Raw genomic sequence first — 19,959 nt, 5'->3', positions numbered from 1 at the left:
ATTTTTAATGTGTTACATAGGTAAATGAATTTATTTAGTTCCTTCTAATTAGTTCTTTCTAATTAAAGAAATTTAGTTATCAAAATTGCTCATTTTGTTTCTTTAATTTATTGCTTAGCAAAATCGAGCGTGATTGTTGTAATTGTATATTATTGTAATTGTATATGTATCAATAATAAATTGTATATTATTGTAATTGTATATGTATCAATGTATTGTGCTTGGGCTTTGGGCTAAGTCCAAATGATTGTTAATCATTTCTGCAAGAAATAAAAAAAAATTCGATACAGAAAAGAAATTTTTGAAAAATCGTATCTTCCTGATTTATAATACCATCTATCAATGTGTGTCGGTGACCGATAATGCTATTTTAAAGTATCATACACTGTTAATATAATAGCAAGAAATGTAGGCAGAAATTATTTAAACCGACTGATGATACTGATGGATTTGTAGCACGTCGCGCTGTCAGAAAATTCTACCGATAAAGATAATCACAGGATTCATATTATCATGTTTTTTATTTACATATCTATTATATTATTATAATATTATTATAATGATATTATAACTATTATATACTATTAGCACTAATAATACTAATAATATTAATAATATTACTGCTAATAATACTATTACTATTACTATTGTTATTGTTTTGTTATACTATTATTATTACTTATCTATTATATTATTTCGTATTATATTATTATTATTATTATTTGGTATTATATTATTTTTTATATTATTTTTTATATTGTCCTACTTTTAAATATGAGCTCTTGAAGAAATGCTTTTTTATAATATAGTTACTTATTGGATTTCTCAGGACAATATCTCAGGTTTATATATACTGGTTTTTTGACTGTTTATTTATTTTCATTTTGTTTAAGATAATCAAGATAATCTCTAACTAAAATACATACATAAACATACATACCAAAAATACGAGTAGCAAATATTATCTTTTTAAAGAAATGTAAACTATTTTTTTAATAAAATTTATAATCAAAACAAATCAAGAACGTTGTAATTTTTTATGAAATTACATAAATTTGATAATAGTAGAAATCTTTATATTTTTATTATTCTTATTATAATAAAATTCAATGAGTTATATGTTTGCAAATATAATATAAGTTTTTTAGAAATATATGCGCAAAATTAATGAATATATTTTTGATATAATATCTTAAAGAATGTCTGATATTTTTATGAAAGCCATTAAAATTATTAATATTAAACGTCTTTATAATTTATTTCTTCACGCTTTTCCTTTTGCTTATTTTACATTTTATCTAAAAATATATAAAGTATAATATTTTAAAATATGATTTTAAAACTTATCATATAAAAATTTATTTTCCTGTAAATAATAATTAATAAAATCATGACAAACTAAGATCAATAATTTTATATTTTATAAAACAATTACGGGAATAACTTAATATACAAGTTTAATTAATATAAGTTAATGAATAATATCTTTTTTTAATTATTGCATTTTGAGAGATGTCTTTTTTTATATTATACTAAAATTGTTAGATAAAAGTATTCAAAATATTCTTGTTATTTTGGAGCATAAAAAAGTTATAATTAATATTTTATTAGTTACAACATTTAATAAATACGTTATTATAAACATTATTATATATCTAACCACTAAATTCCAACATGCATGTCGTATTTATTAATTAGCATAGAAAATAGTCGTTCAGGATAAACTGTCAAACTGAAAAGGATAAGCTACCAGAAAGATTTGCGCTCTTCTGAAAGTGTGACGTCAATTACCATCATCGATAATAACCCAATGAGCGACTCTCTCCCGCGACAGTCTTAATCCTACCTTTGGAAAACGAACACGCGTCTTCTTCGACACTCACGAAACCGCAGGTACCCTGTCATTATATTAGTTTCATAATCCATTGTTTAGAAATTAGTGAGCTATTACTGATACCATAATTCTCATAATCTACCAATAAGTTCTGGCTGTTGACACATTTTGCTTTCTGATATCGATATTTGGACATTATTTGGTGACATTATATGAGAATAACTAATTTCTTGCCACGTAAAAAAATTTTGCAGAGTATTTCTTATTATATAAGTTATTTACTTTAATGCAAAATATAGAGGCAATTGATATATGATATAATTCTTTTTGTCTTTATTATTTTTTATAAATAAACCTAATCAGTATAGTGATGAAATTTTTTTATTACATCATTGAGCCATGATACCATGGGAATTCGAATCTAAAAATCTTTCTTCATAATTATGCTTACATCACTCGTGATGTCTAACAGTTTTATCGATATTTTATTTAAAAATTTGGAGAATATGAGATAAATAAATTTAAAATAGAAATTTGATGTTCATTAGCTTAATATAATTTATTTCTAATTTATTGCTCAACATTAATTTATTATATATTTATTTATAATTCATAATTATTTTCAAATTCTAACATATCTACAATTATAGAATGCTCTATTTTGTAATTCTTTATTCGTCATTGATCTTGAAATTTTTTTTCTTTACGTAAGACTATTTTACATTTACGATATAAAACCAGTTTCTTTAAGACACTCTATAGTCGCGCCTGATGAAAATTATCAATCTATCAGACGTAATATAGATATATAGAATTTCACTTCTTGCTGTAATCGTATTCTCGTTTATAAATTCAATTTAATGTAAATGTCACCATTTTCTCATTACTATTTTTTTTTACTAAGTTTCTAGATTATAGTTTTCTTATACAACAGCTGATTAGTTAAATATTTATACTTGTTAGATATGTGTGTGTGTGTGTGTGTGTGTGTGTGTGTGTGTGTGTATACACGTATATGTATTTTTAATCAATTGATTACAGTTATATAACTTGCTAATATCGTAATAATAATCCAAAATAAAATATGTGATATTATATTAATGCACAAGTTGCCTACATTCTTTCAAATAATGATTTAACAAAATTTTTATCATCAATAAAACAGGAATAACTCCGTTACAAAAATATTTAAATTATTATTTAAAAATGCAAAGACAATTAAATGTAACGTAGCAATATTTTAATTATTATATGTCAATTATTTAAAATAATTACACAACACAATAAGAGATCTTGTAAAAAATAGATATTCATATTTATATAATTTAATACATTTGTATATACATCTTCGTCTACGTGATTTTTATTTTTGTGTTATGTTTTTATATTTTATAAAATAAAAATTGTATTAACATCGTCCACAGGTTGTTGCAAAATCTTTCAACAGTAAACTATATGATACTTCAAGAACGTTAAAAATGAGGAAATATCAGAACATATTTCTCCAGCTAGTATTTATTTGCAATTTCGTACTTAACGCAAATACCGTATCGGGTAACATACCAGTGGCAAAAATTCCAAATGGCACCTTGCATGGAACGATGATGCCTACCCGACTTGGGAGAAATATTTATGCTTTCTTGGGAATTCCCTATGCTGCACCGCCAGTAGGAGAACTCAGATTCAAGGTAAAATTATTCTGCTTCTTGCGAGCTTCAAATGCATAGTAAAATTTTATCCTTGAATTGAACTCGATTACCTGAATTTGCGGAATTTGAAAAAAATAAAAAATGCTTAATGAAACTAAAATACTTAATCAAAAATGAATCGATAAGCAATTATGCTCACTTTTATATAATAAAATATTCCAATAGATAAGCGTTTAGTTTAAGAATTCATCTCTTAAAAAAAATATTATTGTATGATAAAATGTGAGAAAAAAATAAATACTTGAGACTCATTTTAATATAAATGATTTAATATAAAATATGATTATGTAAAGTTGATGAACACAGCTGGATTACAATTTACGATTTAAAGAAGAATCCGGTATTAATTAACTCAATCTGTCTATAGCGTCCTTAATGATTCCTAATGGTACAGGATAGGCATCCTGTATAATCACTCAAAAAGTTGCATCAGGGACTTTCGCGGCAATTAGTATGCAACATTATATATCTAACGTAATAATGAAAACGTCCTTTTTCTCTCGGTTTACGCATCGTGCATATGTTTTTTTCACGCAATTACGCGCCGTTGCTATTGCAACTAACTCTAAACGCCGACATTCCGCTTTCCTAAGTCAGTTCTAGATAATATTGCACATACTCTGTATTCGTTACGCGGAAGTGAAAAAAAACTGCGTTACAATCGAATAAACATAATAATTCTTTCCGAGCACGAATTCGCTATAAAGAAAAGAACCTCGGCAAATAGATATAGAGAGAGGATGCTTTGAAATCGCATTTTATTGCCCCTTTGTATTCGCACGATGTTCTGTTACCACAAATGCAATTCTGCACAGGTTGGTAATATTACTGGAAATCAATTTCATCTTTCGATATATAATGCGCATTTCTTATTCACATCGCAATATCTTTTGAGAGTAGCAATAGCTAGAGTAAGACTAAATATTAGATTTGTTGATAGAGCAAGCTAATCATGTTTTGTCAATGTTATGTTTATGATCCGTGTCACTCAAGAAATTGTTTGAAAATATTTGAAAAAGCTGTTGAGAGAATATTTTCAAATCAAAAACCTTCAACATGGAAATTATTTTGCTTAGAAATTGTTTAAATTATTTGGCAAAATTATATAAATTTGCAATTTTTTAAATCCTTTATTTTTATCACTATCTTATTCATAAATAATTTTAATTATTAAAGAAGAATTAATTATTTTTGGAACTGATTAAGAATATTTTAATCAACAGGAGAATCAACATGCAAAATCAAATCAATCAGTTATTTATTATTGAATATTTTCTTAAGTATATAGAATATATTTTCTTTAATCTTTACAGCAATTATTAAATGTATAGCAATTTTCTCAAATAATTCGACAAAATTGTTAAAGACAAGAAATGTTTGCATTTAAAAATTTATACGTATTATTATTTTTTAAATAAACAATAAGTTTTCGGATTGTTCGGACAATTCGGAGATGTTTGTCTTTTTTATAAATTATGTCATAATTAAAATTTTTGTAATTTGTTTTCAAAATGTAATACAAATTTTTATTTTTATTTATTGTAAATAATTTAATATTTGTTTAATGAAATACCTCTAAAAATTTTTATTGCAACTGCATATTATCTCGAAACGTTAATTCATTTGTCTCGCTCAGATTAAGACGTCATCACGTTTTATTTGTGCACACATCAACGATCTGTCGTTTCAAAGTAGGGCTCCGCTTAGACGAAGCTGTACGACCAGTTGCAATGCAAATCTAAAGGGCTCAAAGCCAACTAGCGAATTATATATGCAGAATTAATTGCACAGTGTGTTTTCTTTAAAGCCGTCGCAACCACCGGTCGCTTGGAGTGGCACCTTAAATGCTGCGAAAAATCCTGAGATATGCACGCAACGGAATATCTACGTTTATCAGGAGGAAATTGTCGGCAGCGAAGATTGTCTCTATCTAAATGTCTATACACCACGCATGCATTGCGACAAAGATCGCTCAGATTCCGATTATGCTAAGGAACGGCAGGAGGTCTTTCCTCGATTTCCGGTCATGATTTGGTTCCATGGCGGCGGATGGCTCGCTGGTGCCGGCAACTCTGATTATTACGGACCTAAATTCCTGCTGGATCATGACCTCGTTCTCGTTACTGTGAATTATCGGTAATAAATTTTAATGATTCAAATCGGATGCTAATATTAAGATTTTCTATGGAATTCTTCACCGTACAATTTTAATTTTCACGGACAGAAAGAGAGAGAGAGAGAGAGGGAGAGAGAGAGAGAGAGAGAGAGACATGCAAGTTTATTTTTTTCGTTCAACATTATATAAATTATGTAGAGATATTGTCTAATAAGCGATTATGATACGCTTGCTTTTATGCGATTAGAAAAAAAAAATTACAATTTTATCTCTAATTGCATAAAAGTGAGTGTATAAGAAATCGGTGTCAATGACCATGAGAAGGAAGGTGCTGTAGTTGCATAACAATGTATAGATTTCTCATGTTAGACTTGGACCGCTGGGTTTCTTGAGTACGGAGGATTTGGAATGTCCAGGAAATATGGGATTAAAGGATCAGCAGCAAGCTATGCGATGGGTGCATGAGAATATTGCTTTCTTTGGCGGCGATCCGAATAGAGTAACTCTTTTCGGTGAAAGCGCAGGTGGTGCGAGTGCTCATTACCATATGGTCAGTCCTCTTTCAGAAGGTAAGGCTTCAGCATTATTTTTATGACAAATTATTTTTTTTTAATAAATCATGTTATTTTGCAATAAATAGTTTAAATAAATATTACACAAATTGAATTATTATAAAATATAAAAGTAAAACAAATTATGTATTGAAAAATGTAAATATTAATAAGAAAAATTAGGAAACATATATAAATAAATAAAAGTAACATATATGTTTCATAAATTTTAAAATAGATTAAATAGACTTAAAATAGATTGTTATATTTCATATCACGCTCACAATATATGGGAAATGTATTACTTAGGAAAACGTATCAATTTTTCAAGATTTTTCCTCGATGGAAAATGTGTAACAAGTGTTGGTACATTAATATATTTACTGCGAAAACCGATTCTTGCTTTCGCGATTCACCGTCATCATTAAGTGATATGTAATCGATCGCATGCATAATATCTTTATACACGTGCATGCATAATGTTATGTCAATTTACGTCACACCTTGTAATCGTGAATTTTTAATCAATGCAGAAACGTGTTTCATAGTATTGCAATTTTTTCCTGCAAGTAGACTGCAGAAATCTGAGCATCTCTGATGAACTGCTTTCAAGATCAGTAGTGCTATTTTATTATGAAATAGACATATCTAAAAAAATTCGCTTTAATAAATTTTTTGTTTACCGATAACACTGATAAAAAGCTTATAATAATTATAATTGTATTTTATAATTGAATAATATTTACATGTAATCGGTATATTACATTAATAAAAATCAAATTGTATATTTGTATTGTATTATTAATTATCATAATAATATTTTTAAAAATTATTAAAGATTTCTAAAATGTGATATGATATTCTAAAATGTGTAGAAAAAATATAAGCTTTCTGAAAAATTATAATTTTAGTGATATCATTAATTTATACCGTCTAGTTTATATAACGCATTAAATTATTATATTTTTTTATAAAATATAAAGAAGTCGTGAAGCATTGAGACTATTAAATTTTATAAAAGTTTTTAAACATAAATTAACTTTTTATATTCTGTCGAATATATTACGGCAGACGATATATTCTGTATACATTATTTGCAATCGGTTAACGTGATCTTTACAAAATCATGTTTTAATTGGTAACTCGCTTATGCAATTAGAAAATTTATGTTTTTTTTAATCACATAGGACTATTTCATCGCGCTATTTCGCAAAGCGGCAACTTCTATAATCCGTGGACCATGACGTCACCGGGAATTGCCAAAAAAAGAGCAATAATGGTGGGTAATCATTTAAATTGTAATACCAAGGATTCCAAGGAACTCATCGAGTGCTTACGAAAGAAGAGCGCGGAGGAAATTATTGGTACAGATCGCCTTTTTAAGGTAACAAAATTTATTTAACGTTAATAGTATATTTAACATAGTATCTTTAACCTTATATAAATGCTATATATAAATGCTAAACTATTTCACAAATTTATAATCCTAATTAATTAAAAGCATTTTGCAATAATAGTAAATAGTTCTTACTACTTGATCTAAATATTTAATTATTTTAATTAAACAATTTATATCATATATATATATATATATATATATATATATATATATATGTACATATATATGTTCCTTGTCACTTGTGTCACTTATCTATCTCGACATATATCTGAGAAAATCAATTTGGCTGTCAATCGGTGCCCAATCGATTACATATTATGCGCATACCGATGTAGAAATATTGTTTGTTACATTAAATCACGCGAAACTTATAAATTAAAGCGAAAGTTGACTCGGTATATTTAAGACCTACCTAAGTACATAATGTATGTATATAGGTCACTTATTATTTCTGATGTAATCACGGTTGTACTTAAAGAATTTCACGCCTGATTCGCAATATTCGTAATACGTTTCAAACGAGATCTTTGCTTAAAACGTTTCGAGTGCATTCATGCGCGGCTGAAAAGTGCAATCGCAAGATAAATTCTGTATCTGCGCGTGCATCAGCCTCAGAAGTTATGTGAGCTGACGCTTCATCGATACGGCTGCATGTAAATTATCTGGTGACAGTCACGCAAAGGTTTTGCAACCGTTTTCCACTTTAAAATGTATTTTAATGCAAAATTAAAATGACGAAATGTAATTATTAAATTCCACTATAAAATTTTTTATCTTTGTTACTTTATATTTCTGGAAATATTTTTAATAACAAAGTTGCTCAATAGATTCGTTAATTATAATAGAATTGACTGTTTAAATATAGTCTTTCCAATAATAAAATTGTAAGTTCGTTTACTTAAATAACGCCGTGGAAATTTTTATGGATAATTCTCATATTAGCTTTCGAAGGTAAACATTGAGATAATGAATAAACATGTCGAAGTTCTGATGATAGATGTGAGAAACCTGTTTGGCGAATACGCGCGTGCACATTTGTATGTGCTCATTACATGCTTTCCGCATGTGTAATTGCGGAAATTGATATTTTTATTTTCGCTCATGTGTTATGAATCTCTATCAATTGATATTAAAATAGAGCATATATATATATATATATATATATATATATATATATAAAACAAGAAACACATATGATGCAAAAAATTATAACTGGAACGTCTCTATATTGTCGTAACAATTGATACTAATGAAAAAAATGTCGAACGCATTTATGCCATTTTTAAAATTTTTACGTATTTATTATTTTATTTTATAATCTCATATATTTTTATTTTTTTATAATTGTTATTTAACAAATCAATAAATCATCAAAATTACATTATTTTTGTTTCTCTATGAATTATATTTATATATATATATATATATATATATATATATATATTGTCATTGCAATTATATAATCTCCATAATTGGATCATCAATCGTTTTATTATAGAAATTTGGATATTGTCCAATGATACCATTCCGACCAGTAATTGAACCTGAACATCCAGGTGCTTTCATAAAGGAAGATCCTTTAATTTCTGTGCAAGAAGGCCGTTTTCTTGATATACCTTGGATGACGGGAATCACTTCAGAAGAAGGAGCTTTAAAAGTAGCAGGTAGAATTTATTTTATCAAAAATTTTTTTATCAAATCCATAAAATTTTGACTATTAGATATTGTAAAATTATTTTGTTTTTGAAAAAAAAAAGATTATATGGATATTGTTTTGTAATACTATGTTTCATTGATTTAACATGGGATTTGCTAATTTACCGTAGTGAATGTCAATTTACTCCATCGGGGAGGGAAGCTAACTATAATGAAATAATATAATGTATTTTACTTATCATAAAAAAGTATATGACACAAAATTGTTTTCGTTTATTATAAAAACGTAAAAAAAGATTGAAGATCTGCCTATTATTATTAGTACAATCAATCAGAATAATTATCTGAAAAATAATGACGAAATCGTGAAAATTTGTGCCAATAAATCTTGATCTTTTCTTCTTGATATTTAATAAATTTCTATAAATTACATAATCAACTGAAATGGCAATGGCACTTTTCAGGTATTTACGGACGGGAAAACGCCGCGAAGATATTGGAAGAGAACTTTAACAAAATTGCACCTATTAGCTTGCTTTATGATGAAAGATACAATATCACTGAGCATTTGCAAAATGAAATAAGTTCCACTATCCATGAATTCTACTTCGGTCGTAACATTATCGACAACACCGAGGAATCTCGATTCAAAGTTATTAATGTAAGTTTTGCGATAGTATTTATAATTACGGTTAATTTAGCAAACTTTAGTTTATTAATTACATTAGAATAATTTAGAAAACGAAATCGAGTTAATAATAATATGTCCATCTAATGTTTCATTAATATAATTTCATAGATGTACAGCGATTCGTGGTTTAATCACGGAACTCACGAAGCCGTGCGGGATTTTATTAAAAATCAAACTTCACCAGTGTTTTATTATTACTTTGCGTACCAAGGAAGTGTGTCCTTCAGCACGATATTTGGCGATCCTGTAAAAAATTATGGAGTGTCGCATGCAGACGACTTGCAGTATTTGTTCCCCGTGGGTGAACAATTGTTCCCCGATACGCAATTGTCTGCGAAAGATGAGGGAATGATCGATCTTATGACGAATCTTTGGTATAACTTTGCAAATTCTGGGTAAGCATTAATATCTTGATCGATAATGAATAAATTATAAGTTTATGTAAAATGTTAGAAATTTGCAATAAATTTTGATTTTAAATTTTATAATAATTAAGATTAAAATTATTAAAGCAAAATTAAATTAACTACTAATTTAGCATTACTGTTCCTTGTTAGATTGTTTGTTATGTATTTTTTTATATTTTGTATATCCTCTATTATCGCGATTATAGTTTTTCGCAAATTTATTTATTCATTTAGTATAATATCTAATTAAATTATTGCAGAAATCCTACACCAAAGATCACAAATGTGATTCCCTTGAAGTGGAAACCTGTAAAAACTGATTATGCACCAGAATATCTGCACATAGAAAATTCGGAAAGCATCATTATGAATCATAGTCTTCTCTGGCAGAGAATGATATTTTGGGATACCTTAACACACCGATTAAAGTCTTATGGCAATACATTTAGACATTTGAGGGATGAATTGTAATTTACGTATCATAAGCAAATTACGTACATATATAAGTATAAACATTACGTACATACATAAGCATAAACATTATGTATATAGAGCAAAAGTGTGATTTCAGTGTAATTGCAAAATCTTAAAATGAAATTTTAAAAAATTGCTTCCTTCAATTATAAAATAATTACTTTTAATTATTATTAAAATTTTTTAAATTTGAAATTGTAGTAATATTGCTTATGTTTATAGGGCAATATTAAATATTAAACATTTTATTAATATAATTGTGTATATGTAATATAATAATTATAATATAATTGTTATATTATAAGATATAAATAATATTTTTATACTATAATATAAATGAAATAACTATGACATATATATGTAAACCTATACAAGAAAACATTAAGTCAAAATAGCGCAAACGTAAAATATTACACGACTGCGAAATAGTAATAATAATAATATAAATATAAATATAAATAATAATAATATAATAATTGTCTTGTAAGTGTAATAATTATCTTGTTTAAATATATAATATAATAATATCAATATGAAATTCACAAAAAGATAATATTTTAGATAATATTTTACAATTTTACAATTAGCAAAGGTTTTTTTAATTTTAAAATCATAAATTAATCATTTCCTATCTATCCGAATTTTTATAAACATAATTTTGATAGTTGAATTGAAATATTTGCAGACACTATTCAGTTCAATTCATTTTAAATTAACAAATTTCTGAATAAATATTTATAATAAACATTTTTAAAAAAATTTTTACTTTTAAATTTTAAATTATAATATTTTCCGTACGCAAATTTTTATAAAATTAGAAATAATATATAACCAGATATATATATATATTTCTTTTATTATTGACTGGCTAATTCAATGTCAGTAAACAATATGTTTAATTTTTGTACGCATGTTTTGATCGAGAGGGCCATTCAAATATTAACGAAATACAAAATTTGCAGTAATGTTTCTTATATCGTGTTAATTAAAAGTTGTGTGAGAGAAGAGAGAAAACCCGGCATCATGGAAAAGAAGCAAACAATAAACGAGAGATGCGAGTAATCGACTTTACATGCCATTTTTAAAATACGAACATGATGTAGTGAAAAAATAAATTCATACAACTCACTTCAAACTGCGGATTGACAGAAGAGATCTCGAGATGCACGTGTTGTTGAATTAATAATCTTATTTATTAATTATAATTAGTGTAACGAAATTTAGCAAGTTAAAAGTTTTATGATATTGTCATGGATGAAAAGAAAGATGAATTTACTCTTGAAATCGAAGCAAGAATGTATGCACCTTTGGAGTGGGATTCACCGGCGATATGCAAAATACAGGATCTCAAGGAAGCGCAGTACGAGGAAGCTCTACGTTTGATAAAAGTTTAGCAGTAGGAAAATCTAGAGAGATCATATAACACACTCGCATAATAATTCCACAATAATCAATTATTAGCTTGAATCGAGCGAAAAATGCGTCAACAACATTTCCTAGTTTTTTTCAAATTTTCCTCATTCCTTGTTCTTTTATTCTTCTTATCTGTAAAATATTTTTCTGGAGAACTTTGATCAAAAAAAGCACGCTTGAGTTATTCATTGTTTACAGATTATTATTTACATAATTTATATAATTATTATTTATTTATCCAACTTTGAGAAAATGTATTATTTTAGAAAATATCATAAAATATTAAACAGATGACAGATTCGTGATTGATTTCATTTTAGTGTTGATTCGCTCTCTAACAGTAATTTATCAAAATTATAAAATAATAGAAAATAAATATTTCTCACAAGTATTGTAAAAATGAATATTTTTTATTCTCGTGCAGCATCATTTCTTTCGGGAGGAGCCGATGTGTAAGGCGATTGCGTTGCTGCAGGATCAGATATCCGTGAACGCGTATCTACGTCTTCTGAGAACATGGATGAAGGATACCATTAGTTTGGTAGCACTCAGTCTGGCATCAGGACGAGTTATTGGAGTTGCTGTTACGCGAATTAACAGCGATTCGAATAAAAGTGACACGTATAATCGTGTACAAGTACGCGTCATTGCAAACTCTGAGAAATTGCAAATTTAACGCACGAGCTTTTAACTTGAGCTTTTGATATACACTTTGATTAATGTTACTATTATATTATAAATCTCTTATTATACGCAAATGAAAGTTAAAAGCGATATTCATAATTATATTTAGAATTATCTTAACACGTTGGCTGCTATTGAAATTTAGAATATTTTTTCAAAGTGCCGTTTTTTTAAATCTTTTTTTAATCTCCGTATTTATATAAAACATAATAAAAAATTAATTTATTTGATAAGAGACTATTAAAATATATTTAAGTAACTGTTTTCTTATCTACAAGATAAAACGTGAGTTATTTTTTATCTTATATTGCGAAGTGAAACTCTCAGAAATTAAGCTTTTTTTATTTTTTTTGAAGTTGTCATATTTTTAGATTTTATAACGTATATCTGGTCAAATTTTTAAATATTAAATTTTAACAAAACTCTTCTTTGCATATACGAGTACATATGCGAGCCATCTTAAGACAAGTACCATCTTAAGATAAGTTACATCCTAGATAAGTTGGACCGAGCAAATTATGCGACGCAAGAAACGTATATTCGGTTGGTCCAGCATTTCGAGGGAGATACTCTGGAGAAAATTATGGATTTGATCAACACTCTGATAAAACGGACGAAGGCGCATAAGGAGCTCGAGTGTGACGCATATTTCCGAGTTCATGTCCTCTGCGTTCATCCGTCCTACCAGCAAAAAGGCATCGCCGTAGCCCTGCTGAAGGCTTGCATCCAAGTGGCATCCACCTTGGATTTGCCGGCCATCGGTGGCGTCTTCACGTCGGGTATAAGCCAATCGTTGGCCCTGAAATTGGATTTTCGTCTCATCGCGGAGATCCGCTACAGTCGCTGGATCGTCAACGACAAGGTCGTATTCGACAGTACAGGCAAGGGAAATTACTCGGCCGCTTTCATGGGAATGCGAATACCTCGCGAGGAATTGTCCAGTGAGCTGGGAGACGGAAAATAACAATCGCGATCGTATATACCGTGCGTTGATATACGAATACCGTGTATTGATATAAAATCACAAACGACGACGTTAAATTTTCGCGCCATCGCGCGGAGATGTGAGAATTTCTTTCCGCGCATAAAAGGTGAAATTCGATTGTTTCTTTTGAGAAAATACATCAATTTGGAAATTATGTATTAACTTACAATAAAAAATTAATTGTTATTAAGAGTGACGTATAAACAAGGCTCTCATCATCTCCGATTAGTTTGATCAGTCGATTAAATTTAACAATTGCCAATTACAAACTGTAGAACTGATAATTTTTAATCCAATTTTTAATTATTTCACTTAAAAATAGTACTTAATTGTTATTTAGAAATATTATTTTACATAAATGAAGTATAACTTGCAGAAAATGAATAAATATATGTATATTTTTGCCGATATAAAATTAATCTTTTTATCGGAAAGCGATTTTATCGGTAATATCGAAAAATGAAAGTATCTACATACGTAGTTCCAAAAATGTGTTAGTGATGCGGTACAGAGGATTTCGACGGTTCCAGAAAAAACACTGGTATGGTCGTCCTCAGGCTTCGCTCTGGTAAATATAAAGATTATAAAAAATAAACATAACACACTTTAACTGACATCGAGACTCCGCGGCGCGTCGGCAGGGTTCGCTGGCGCGGCGCGAGCGGCGGGGTTCGTTCGAACTTGGCGGATGTGCGCGCGCAGCATGACGACATGCGCGAGGGAAGGCCGTCGCGGCGGCGGCGGCGGCGGCGGCGGCGGGTGCCGGCAGTCAGTGCATGACAGCCCGAGGTTTGTATCGATATCGTATCTCCGCGTACGGCTCGCTCGTTCGCGAGGGAGAGAAGGAGCGAAAGGGAGAGGGAGAAAGAGAGACGTTTCCCCGGGGTCGCGCGACTCCGCGACGTTACGGCCGACGCGAGCGGATCGTTCGTCGTGCGTCGTCGCCGCGTGTTCCGAGATTTTGGCTCTGAAATTCGCGCCGTTTGACGAGACGAACTCGAACACGCAGTGCGTGACGCGAGACGCGAGGTGTGTGACGCGAGTTACGACGCCAGACAGATTCGGCGGAGCTACATCGGCGAGAAGAGAGAGAGAGAGAGAGAGAGAAAGAGAAAGAGTGAGGACGAGGAGAGAGGACGGGAGTACGCGACGAGTCATCCCGGTGAGTACATGGACCTCATTTCGATATGGCGTGAGAATTCACGAGGCGGCTGACCTTCCGACGTACCTCGTGCGCCCTCGTGACTTTTGCGAAGCGTTTTTTTTTTCGCGAAAGAAACAAGTCGATCGATGAACGATTACATTTACGAATTATTATATATTGTGTATTGTGTATCCTTTGTTTGGCGATGAGGACGAAGAGGGAAGCCACTTTTATCATGAATTTTATTTGTTTGTGTTAGCCGCATATTTAAGAATATTTGGTAGATTAGGACGTCTTTGAGAGATGTTTGTATTGTCTAACAGATATTGAAAATAATATAATAATAGAAGATTAATTTCATGAAAGAGATAAACAGATGAGAACAGAATAGGGAATATTTGTTAGATAAAGACACGACAACGGTAAATTAAAAAGAAATTATGTAAGAATGACGAAAAATATTTAATTTAAATGTTAGAATATTAGAATATTAGAATTTTAAAATATTAGAATTTATTTTAAAATTGCAGAAAAGGAACGTAACAATATTCTATTGGTAACTGATTCTTTTCTGCAAAATTTGATTTGCATTTATTGAGAGGAAAAGATAGTTTTTAAGAAATTGAGTTAAACACACATTAAATTAAGAAAGCGCAGATAATAAATCTAACATTTCAAGAAAATAGTCTTATCAAATATACTTTTACTTCGTAGGAAGATACGAAATGACAGGGACGTTCAGGATCTGTAACTTTGTTATTGAGCAAAGAGTGAATTTTATATGACTATAACGAGATTATACGACTCGCGCCCCTACTTTTGTTTGTTACCGCGAGGAAATCTTGTAATTTCTTATCTCAAATACACTAGTGTATGTTTCCGAACATAACGAGAGATATTCTCGAATCTTCGTAAGAATTTTTATCGCAATGACAATGCTTGATTTTCGGAAAATACACGGATTTCCGGAATATACACGAGTTTCTTATACTCCTCTCGATAATTAACGCGTCTGCAATTTGTTCCTTTTCCAAAAAGGAGGAAAGAGATTCGGAGGAATATATTCGCATCGCTCTAAAATAATGATCTGCTCGACGAATGGCATTGCACATTTTTTTACCGGAAGAAGTCACGAGGTCCCTCGCGAGACCTCGAATCTCGCGAATGTTTCGAAAAAACACGAGTCCGCGATTATTTCGCGGGATCATTTTGCGCGATGACGTCGCTCCGCTAGTCGATTTCCATCGGACATCCTTGGAACACGAGGGTCAATGAGCGACACGCTTGCTCGACACGATGTTTAACGATCCGGAAAATGCCCGGGAGGAGCTCGACTTGTAAGGCAACAAGCTGTGTATCTATGTGCCTATGTCTTTATTTCGTCATTAACTTTTTTTAGTCACGGTGGAAAACTGTCTCAATCCGTCGTGTTTTCTACCGCTACCGTTCTGACACTTTCTATTCTTTTTCTATTCTTTAGTCACATTCTACATATTTTCTTATTCGCGTTTCGACACTAATAAATTATTGAACTCCGAATGATTCTAAAATAATTCGTAGATAATGTAATTTTTAATTTTATTTGATGCAATTTTTGTTTTATTTGTTAATGGAAGCAAAGCATTTAATCTAAAAATGAAGCAAAAATTAATTGAACTGCAGATTTTAATATTTCAATAGACGAAAGTCTTCGGCTCTTTGTTAAAAGATTTTAGATAAAAATTAAAGATAGCGGGTTGATAAAATTGTGCTTGTTGAATACTACATGTTTTCTTACTTACGATCGCGATTTCCTCATTGTCGCGAAACACGTTCAGCAAATCGGGCATGAAGGTTATTCACATAATGGACAAGGCTAACTTTGACATTGCCATACATGTGACAACGCGATGACGTGTATAGTGTACAGAAGTCGATGTACGTCAAGGTATGTCAAGTTGGTTTGAAGTTACGAGATAATCCAAGCGCCATCGAGAGTTACGAAATCGTTCGCGCAAACGATCCGTCGAAGATCCGAGTAACTGGAAGGAATAACCCAATCAGAATCAAAACTTTTTCAAAACAAATCTTTTTATATAGAGAAATATAAAAATAATCATTTAATTATTTTTAATGTTCACGGAAAGAGATCTGAAATACAATCGAATGCAAAAAATCGAAATATTTACATTTATGTATTTGACATGTAATTAATTTAAAATATTACCCCGAAGGAATGTAAAATAAAATACATTTTGATAAAAATATTTGTAATAACGGAAGATTAGACGAGAAATTTATTTGAAACACACAGAGTTTACATAGGAATTTGATAAGAGTGAGCAAGGTCAATCTGGAAGTTATCTTCTCGTATTATTAAACGCTTCTTATCGAAAGCTGTTAAATGTACGCATTTATCAAATCCGAGTTCGGGAACCGATAGGAGAATCTTCGTTACCAATTACGGTCGTACCGGAAGCGGAAAGTCGTTACTGAGGCATGTGTCGTCGACGGTTTAGAGAAGAGATTGCGCGTTCGTGCGCGGCATGGAGCATCCGCGCTAATGGCGATAATGATAATGATAATCATATTAATGGCGATAATGCTGGGCGGACTCGTAACAATCGCGGAAACAAAACGCGATTTCGGAGCGAACTTCAATACGGCTTTATTCCAATTATTGCATGCTCGATAATGCGTGGAGAGATGAAGTTTGGATCTTTATGCAGAACCTATTGTAACAATCGTAATTTATTCTCCTCCGACTAGCTAGTCCTTCGAATTATCCTTTTGAATATTATTTCGCAAAATTACTGGCCAAATCCTTTCGTTCTTGTTAAAGCTGTATGCCAGTTTTGTATTCCGGTAAATAAATTTTAATTGTATTAATTAACAAATAGGTATTAGTGACATATACGCATGTAATATACGCGAGTATGCCAATGTGTTGTCAGCAATGTCGTTTCTAAGGTGCGATTGTCTGAAAGTTAATTTCACGCGTGTGTTCTCTCACGAGAAAGAGAGAAGAGTACAGTATTTATGTGCATCGAGCAGCGTATTTATGTGAGAATACTCTCGTGTCGAGAACGGTCACTTAAGTATTGAATTACGAAAGTTAGTGATAAAGTAACTGGCAATACAGTACTTCCGGTTTTCGTTTTTATCGTCGTTGGTAGGTACCTTTAAGAAACATTCCTTATTCCTTTGATGTGGGAATGTCATATTAATTTCTAATGATAAATATATTAATATCTTGTATCAGTTTGAGTGTCAATTGAATAGAGAAAAATTATATGTCACTCAAGTGTGTCTTGATGACAACACACTTGTAAGATTAAATAGCTATCTAATAATTTAGATATTCAGTAGATTCAGTTGAATGGAATGACTGTTCGCATGAAAATTTTGATTTAAAAATAGATTTCTGGAGAATTATATTATAAATTATTAATTATTTTATTGTGCTATTTATTGTACTTTTATATTCTAAATCATAATTTTCTGCAAATTAACGCAATCAATCATACATATTAATATTAATACATAATTATATTAATGCGTTTAATTGTATATATTAATATTCATTAGACGACTCGTTTGTCGAATTAAATAATTATATTTTAAAATACTCCTAATTGAATCAACCGGTTGTTATCTAATAAAATCGCAGAAAAGAGAACGATGAAGCGAAAACTATGACAATGTTTACTCGCTCGTGAATAACAATTTGAAATACTAGTTATAGTGTTTTTATGCACGCAATAAAATTTTTATTTATATACATGTAATAAAACTTTATTATTTAGCTTGTTTACACTTAGTTGTCTTTGCAGCATTCGCATTGTGACATTTTGTGCCGCACGGCGTTATCATTTCTGTTTTAAAATACCGAGAGAAAAATGTGAGTGTCCCTCACGATTAATTAGCAGTCGTTATACCGTCCGACTAATTAATCTTTATGGCAACGATTTGTTGAGGCGGATTTTGTGCGATTTACAATTGATTTGCGAAACGGGAATCGGAGCGACAGGAAAATGAAAATCATATTGCTAATTTATCACGATATTTATTTCGTCGACTGTTATTTCTCCATTCGAATCTAGAAAAATCTCACATCGCCCTTTATTTCTGGTCGGTTTGCAATATAATTTGCAAATTATTTTTGCTTTGAGAATGCGAAATGACGTACACGTGACTCGTCGGATTGTGTGATTTGACTAACGGACTGCGATGTATTTACCGTTTATCAATAATACGCATACTACTTTCGCAGGATTTGCGCGTTCGCAATGTATTGCGTGTAATACTGAATTTCGCAACGCAGTAAAGTGTGCGTTGCGTGCGGATAAAGTTAAGAGTTAAGAGCTATTTAAAGTGCCATGCGATTTTCGTATTCGAGCGATTAGGGCGGGCGCGATCAAAATTAACTGTATTTTCGCGAGTGAGATGACTTGTGCGATGAAGAAATCTGAGAGGAGAAGGGAGGTATTTTATTATTTATGTATTTTATGTATTTTATTATTTCTTTGATCGCGAAATTAAAGATTATGCGCGATTCGTAATTCGCGATTCGCTATTTGTATTATTTGAAATTCGTGAACAGTATGAACAGATAGGTAGATAGATTTGTCGTTGCACTTTATCGTTCACCGTTCATATTGACTAGCAAACAGAGCAATTTTTCGACGCGAAGGACGCGAATCACCATCAATTCGCATGTTTCATATTTGGAGCTATGCAAATAAACCACGAATCACGAATAGTGTGGAGGGTTTTGACAAATTTCTGCAAATTGCATACAGTCTGGCGCTAACTTAATAGTTTCTAACTTGCGTGACTGTTATTTTCCGGGATGTTAATTATATTGCAATATTGCTATAGTTTTGATGTATTTGTATTTTGCAGACTTAACATAAT

The 19,959-nt window shown here is 30.5% G+C and overlaps 3 protein-coding genes across 3 annotated transcripts in view; all 3 read left to right on the top strand.

The window, feature by feature from the left end:
• The first annotated feature begins 1,821 nt into the window (after positions 1-1,821).
• On the top strand, positions 1,822-11,390 carry LOC105429205 (juvenile hormone esterase). The gene is made up of 9 exons (XM_011642032.2): positions 1,822-1,893; positions 3,259-3,522; positions 5,351-5,679; positions 6,029-6,228; positions 7,398-7,594; positions 9,108-9,273; positions 9,730-9,926; positions 10,065-10,351; positions 10,624-11,390. Exons 2-9 carry the CDS (start codon positions 3,313-3,315, stop codon positions 10,832-10,834), a joined length of 1,797 nt encoding a protein of 598 aa, XP_011640334.2. The 5' UTR covers positions 1,822-1,893; positions 3,259-3,312; the 3' UTR covers positions 10,835-11,390.
• Positions 11,391-12,087: 697 nt separating this feature from the next.
• On the top strand, positions 12,088-13,898 carry LOC105429273 (uncharacterized). The gene is made up of 3 exons (XM_011642140.3): positions 12,088-12,225; positions 12,675-12,887; positions 13,488-13,898. Exons 1-3 carry the CDS (start codon positions 12,088-12,090, stop codon positions 13,896-13,898), a joined length of 762 nt encoding a protein of 253 aa, XP_011640442.2.
• A 774-nt stretch (positions 13,899-14,672) lies between these two features.
• Positions 14,673-19,959, top strand: part of LOC105429274 (uncharacterized) — a 124,564-nt gene continuing 119,277 nt past the window's right edge. Inside the window, exon 1 of the mRNA XM_089079855.1 lies at positions 14,673-15,081. The gene's annotated coding sequence lies outside the window, so the exon portion shown is untranslated. The remainder of the gene's footprint in view (positions 15,082-19,959) is intronic.

This window comes from Pogonomyrmex barbatus, unplaced genomic scaffold (assembly GCF_055798465.1).
Source record: "Pogonomyrmex barbatus isolate J1 unplaced genomic scaffold, ASM5579846v1 scaffold3, whole genome shotgun sequence".
In the NCBI taxonomy this organism is placed as follows: Eukaryota; Metazoa; Arthropoda; class Insecta; order Hymenoptera; family Formicidae; genus Pogonomyrmex; species Pogonomyrmex barbatus.
The sequence above is the reverse complement of the archived record's forward strand: the minus strand, read 5'-3'. Positions and strand labels throughout refer to the sequence as shown.

Bases quoted from the DNA above. Each gene is read 5' to 3' on its own strand.
- LOC105429205 (XM_011642032.2), top strand. From the start codon at position 3,313: ATGAGGAAATATCAGAACATATTTCTCCAGCTAGTATTTATTTGCAAT. The intron at 9,927-10,064 runs GTAAGTTTTGCG...ATAATTTCATAG, and splicing joins CTCGATTCAAAGTTATTAAT to ATGTACAGCGATTCGTGGTT. The intron at 10,352-10,623 runs GTAAGCATTAAT...AAATTATTGCAG, and splicing joins TATAACTTTGCAAATTCTGG to AAATCCTACACCAAAGATCA.
- LOC105429273 (XM_011642140.3), top strand. From the start codon at position 12,088: ATGGATGAAAAGAAAGATGAATTTACTCTTGAAATCGAAGCAAGAATG. The intron at 12,226-12,674 runs GTTTAGCAGTAG...ATTCTCGTGCAG, and splicing joins AAGCTCTACGTTTGATAAAA to CATCATTTCTTTCGGGAGGA. The intron at 12,888-13,487 runs GTACGCGTCATT...CGGTTGGTCCAG, and splicing joins ACACGTATAATCGTGTACAA to CATTTCGAGGGAGATACTCT.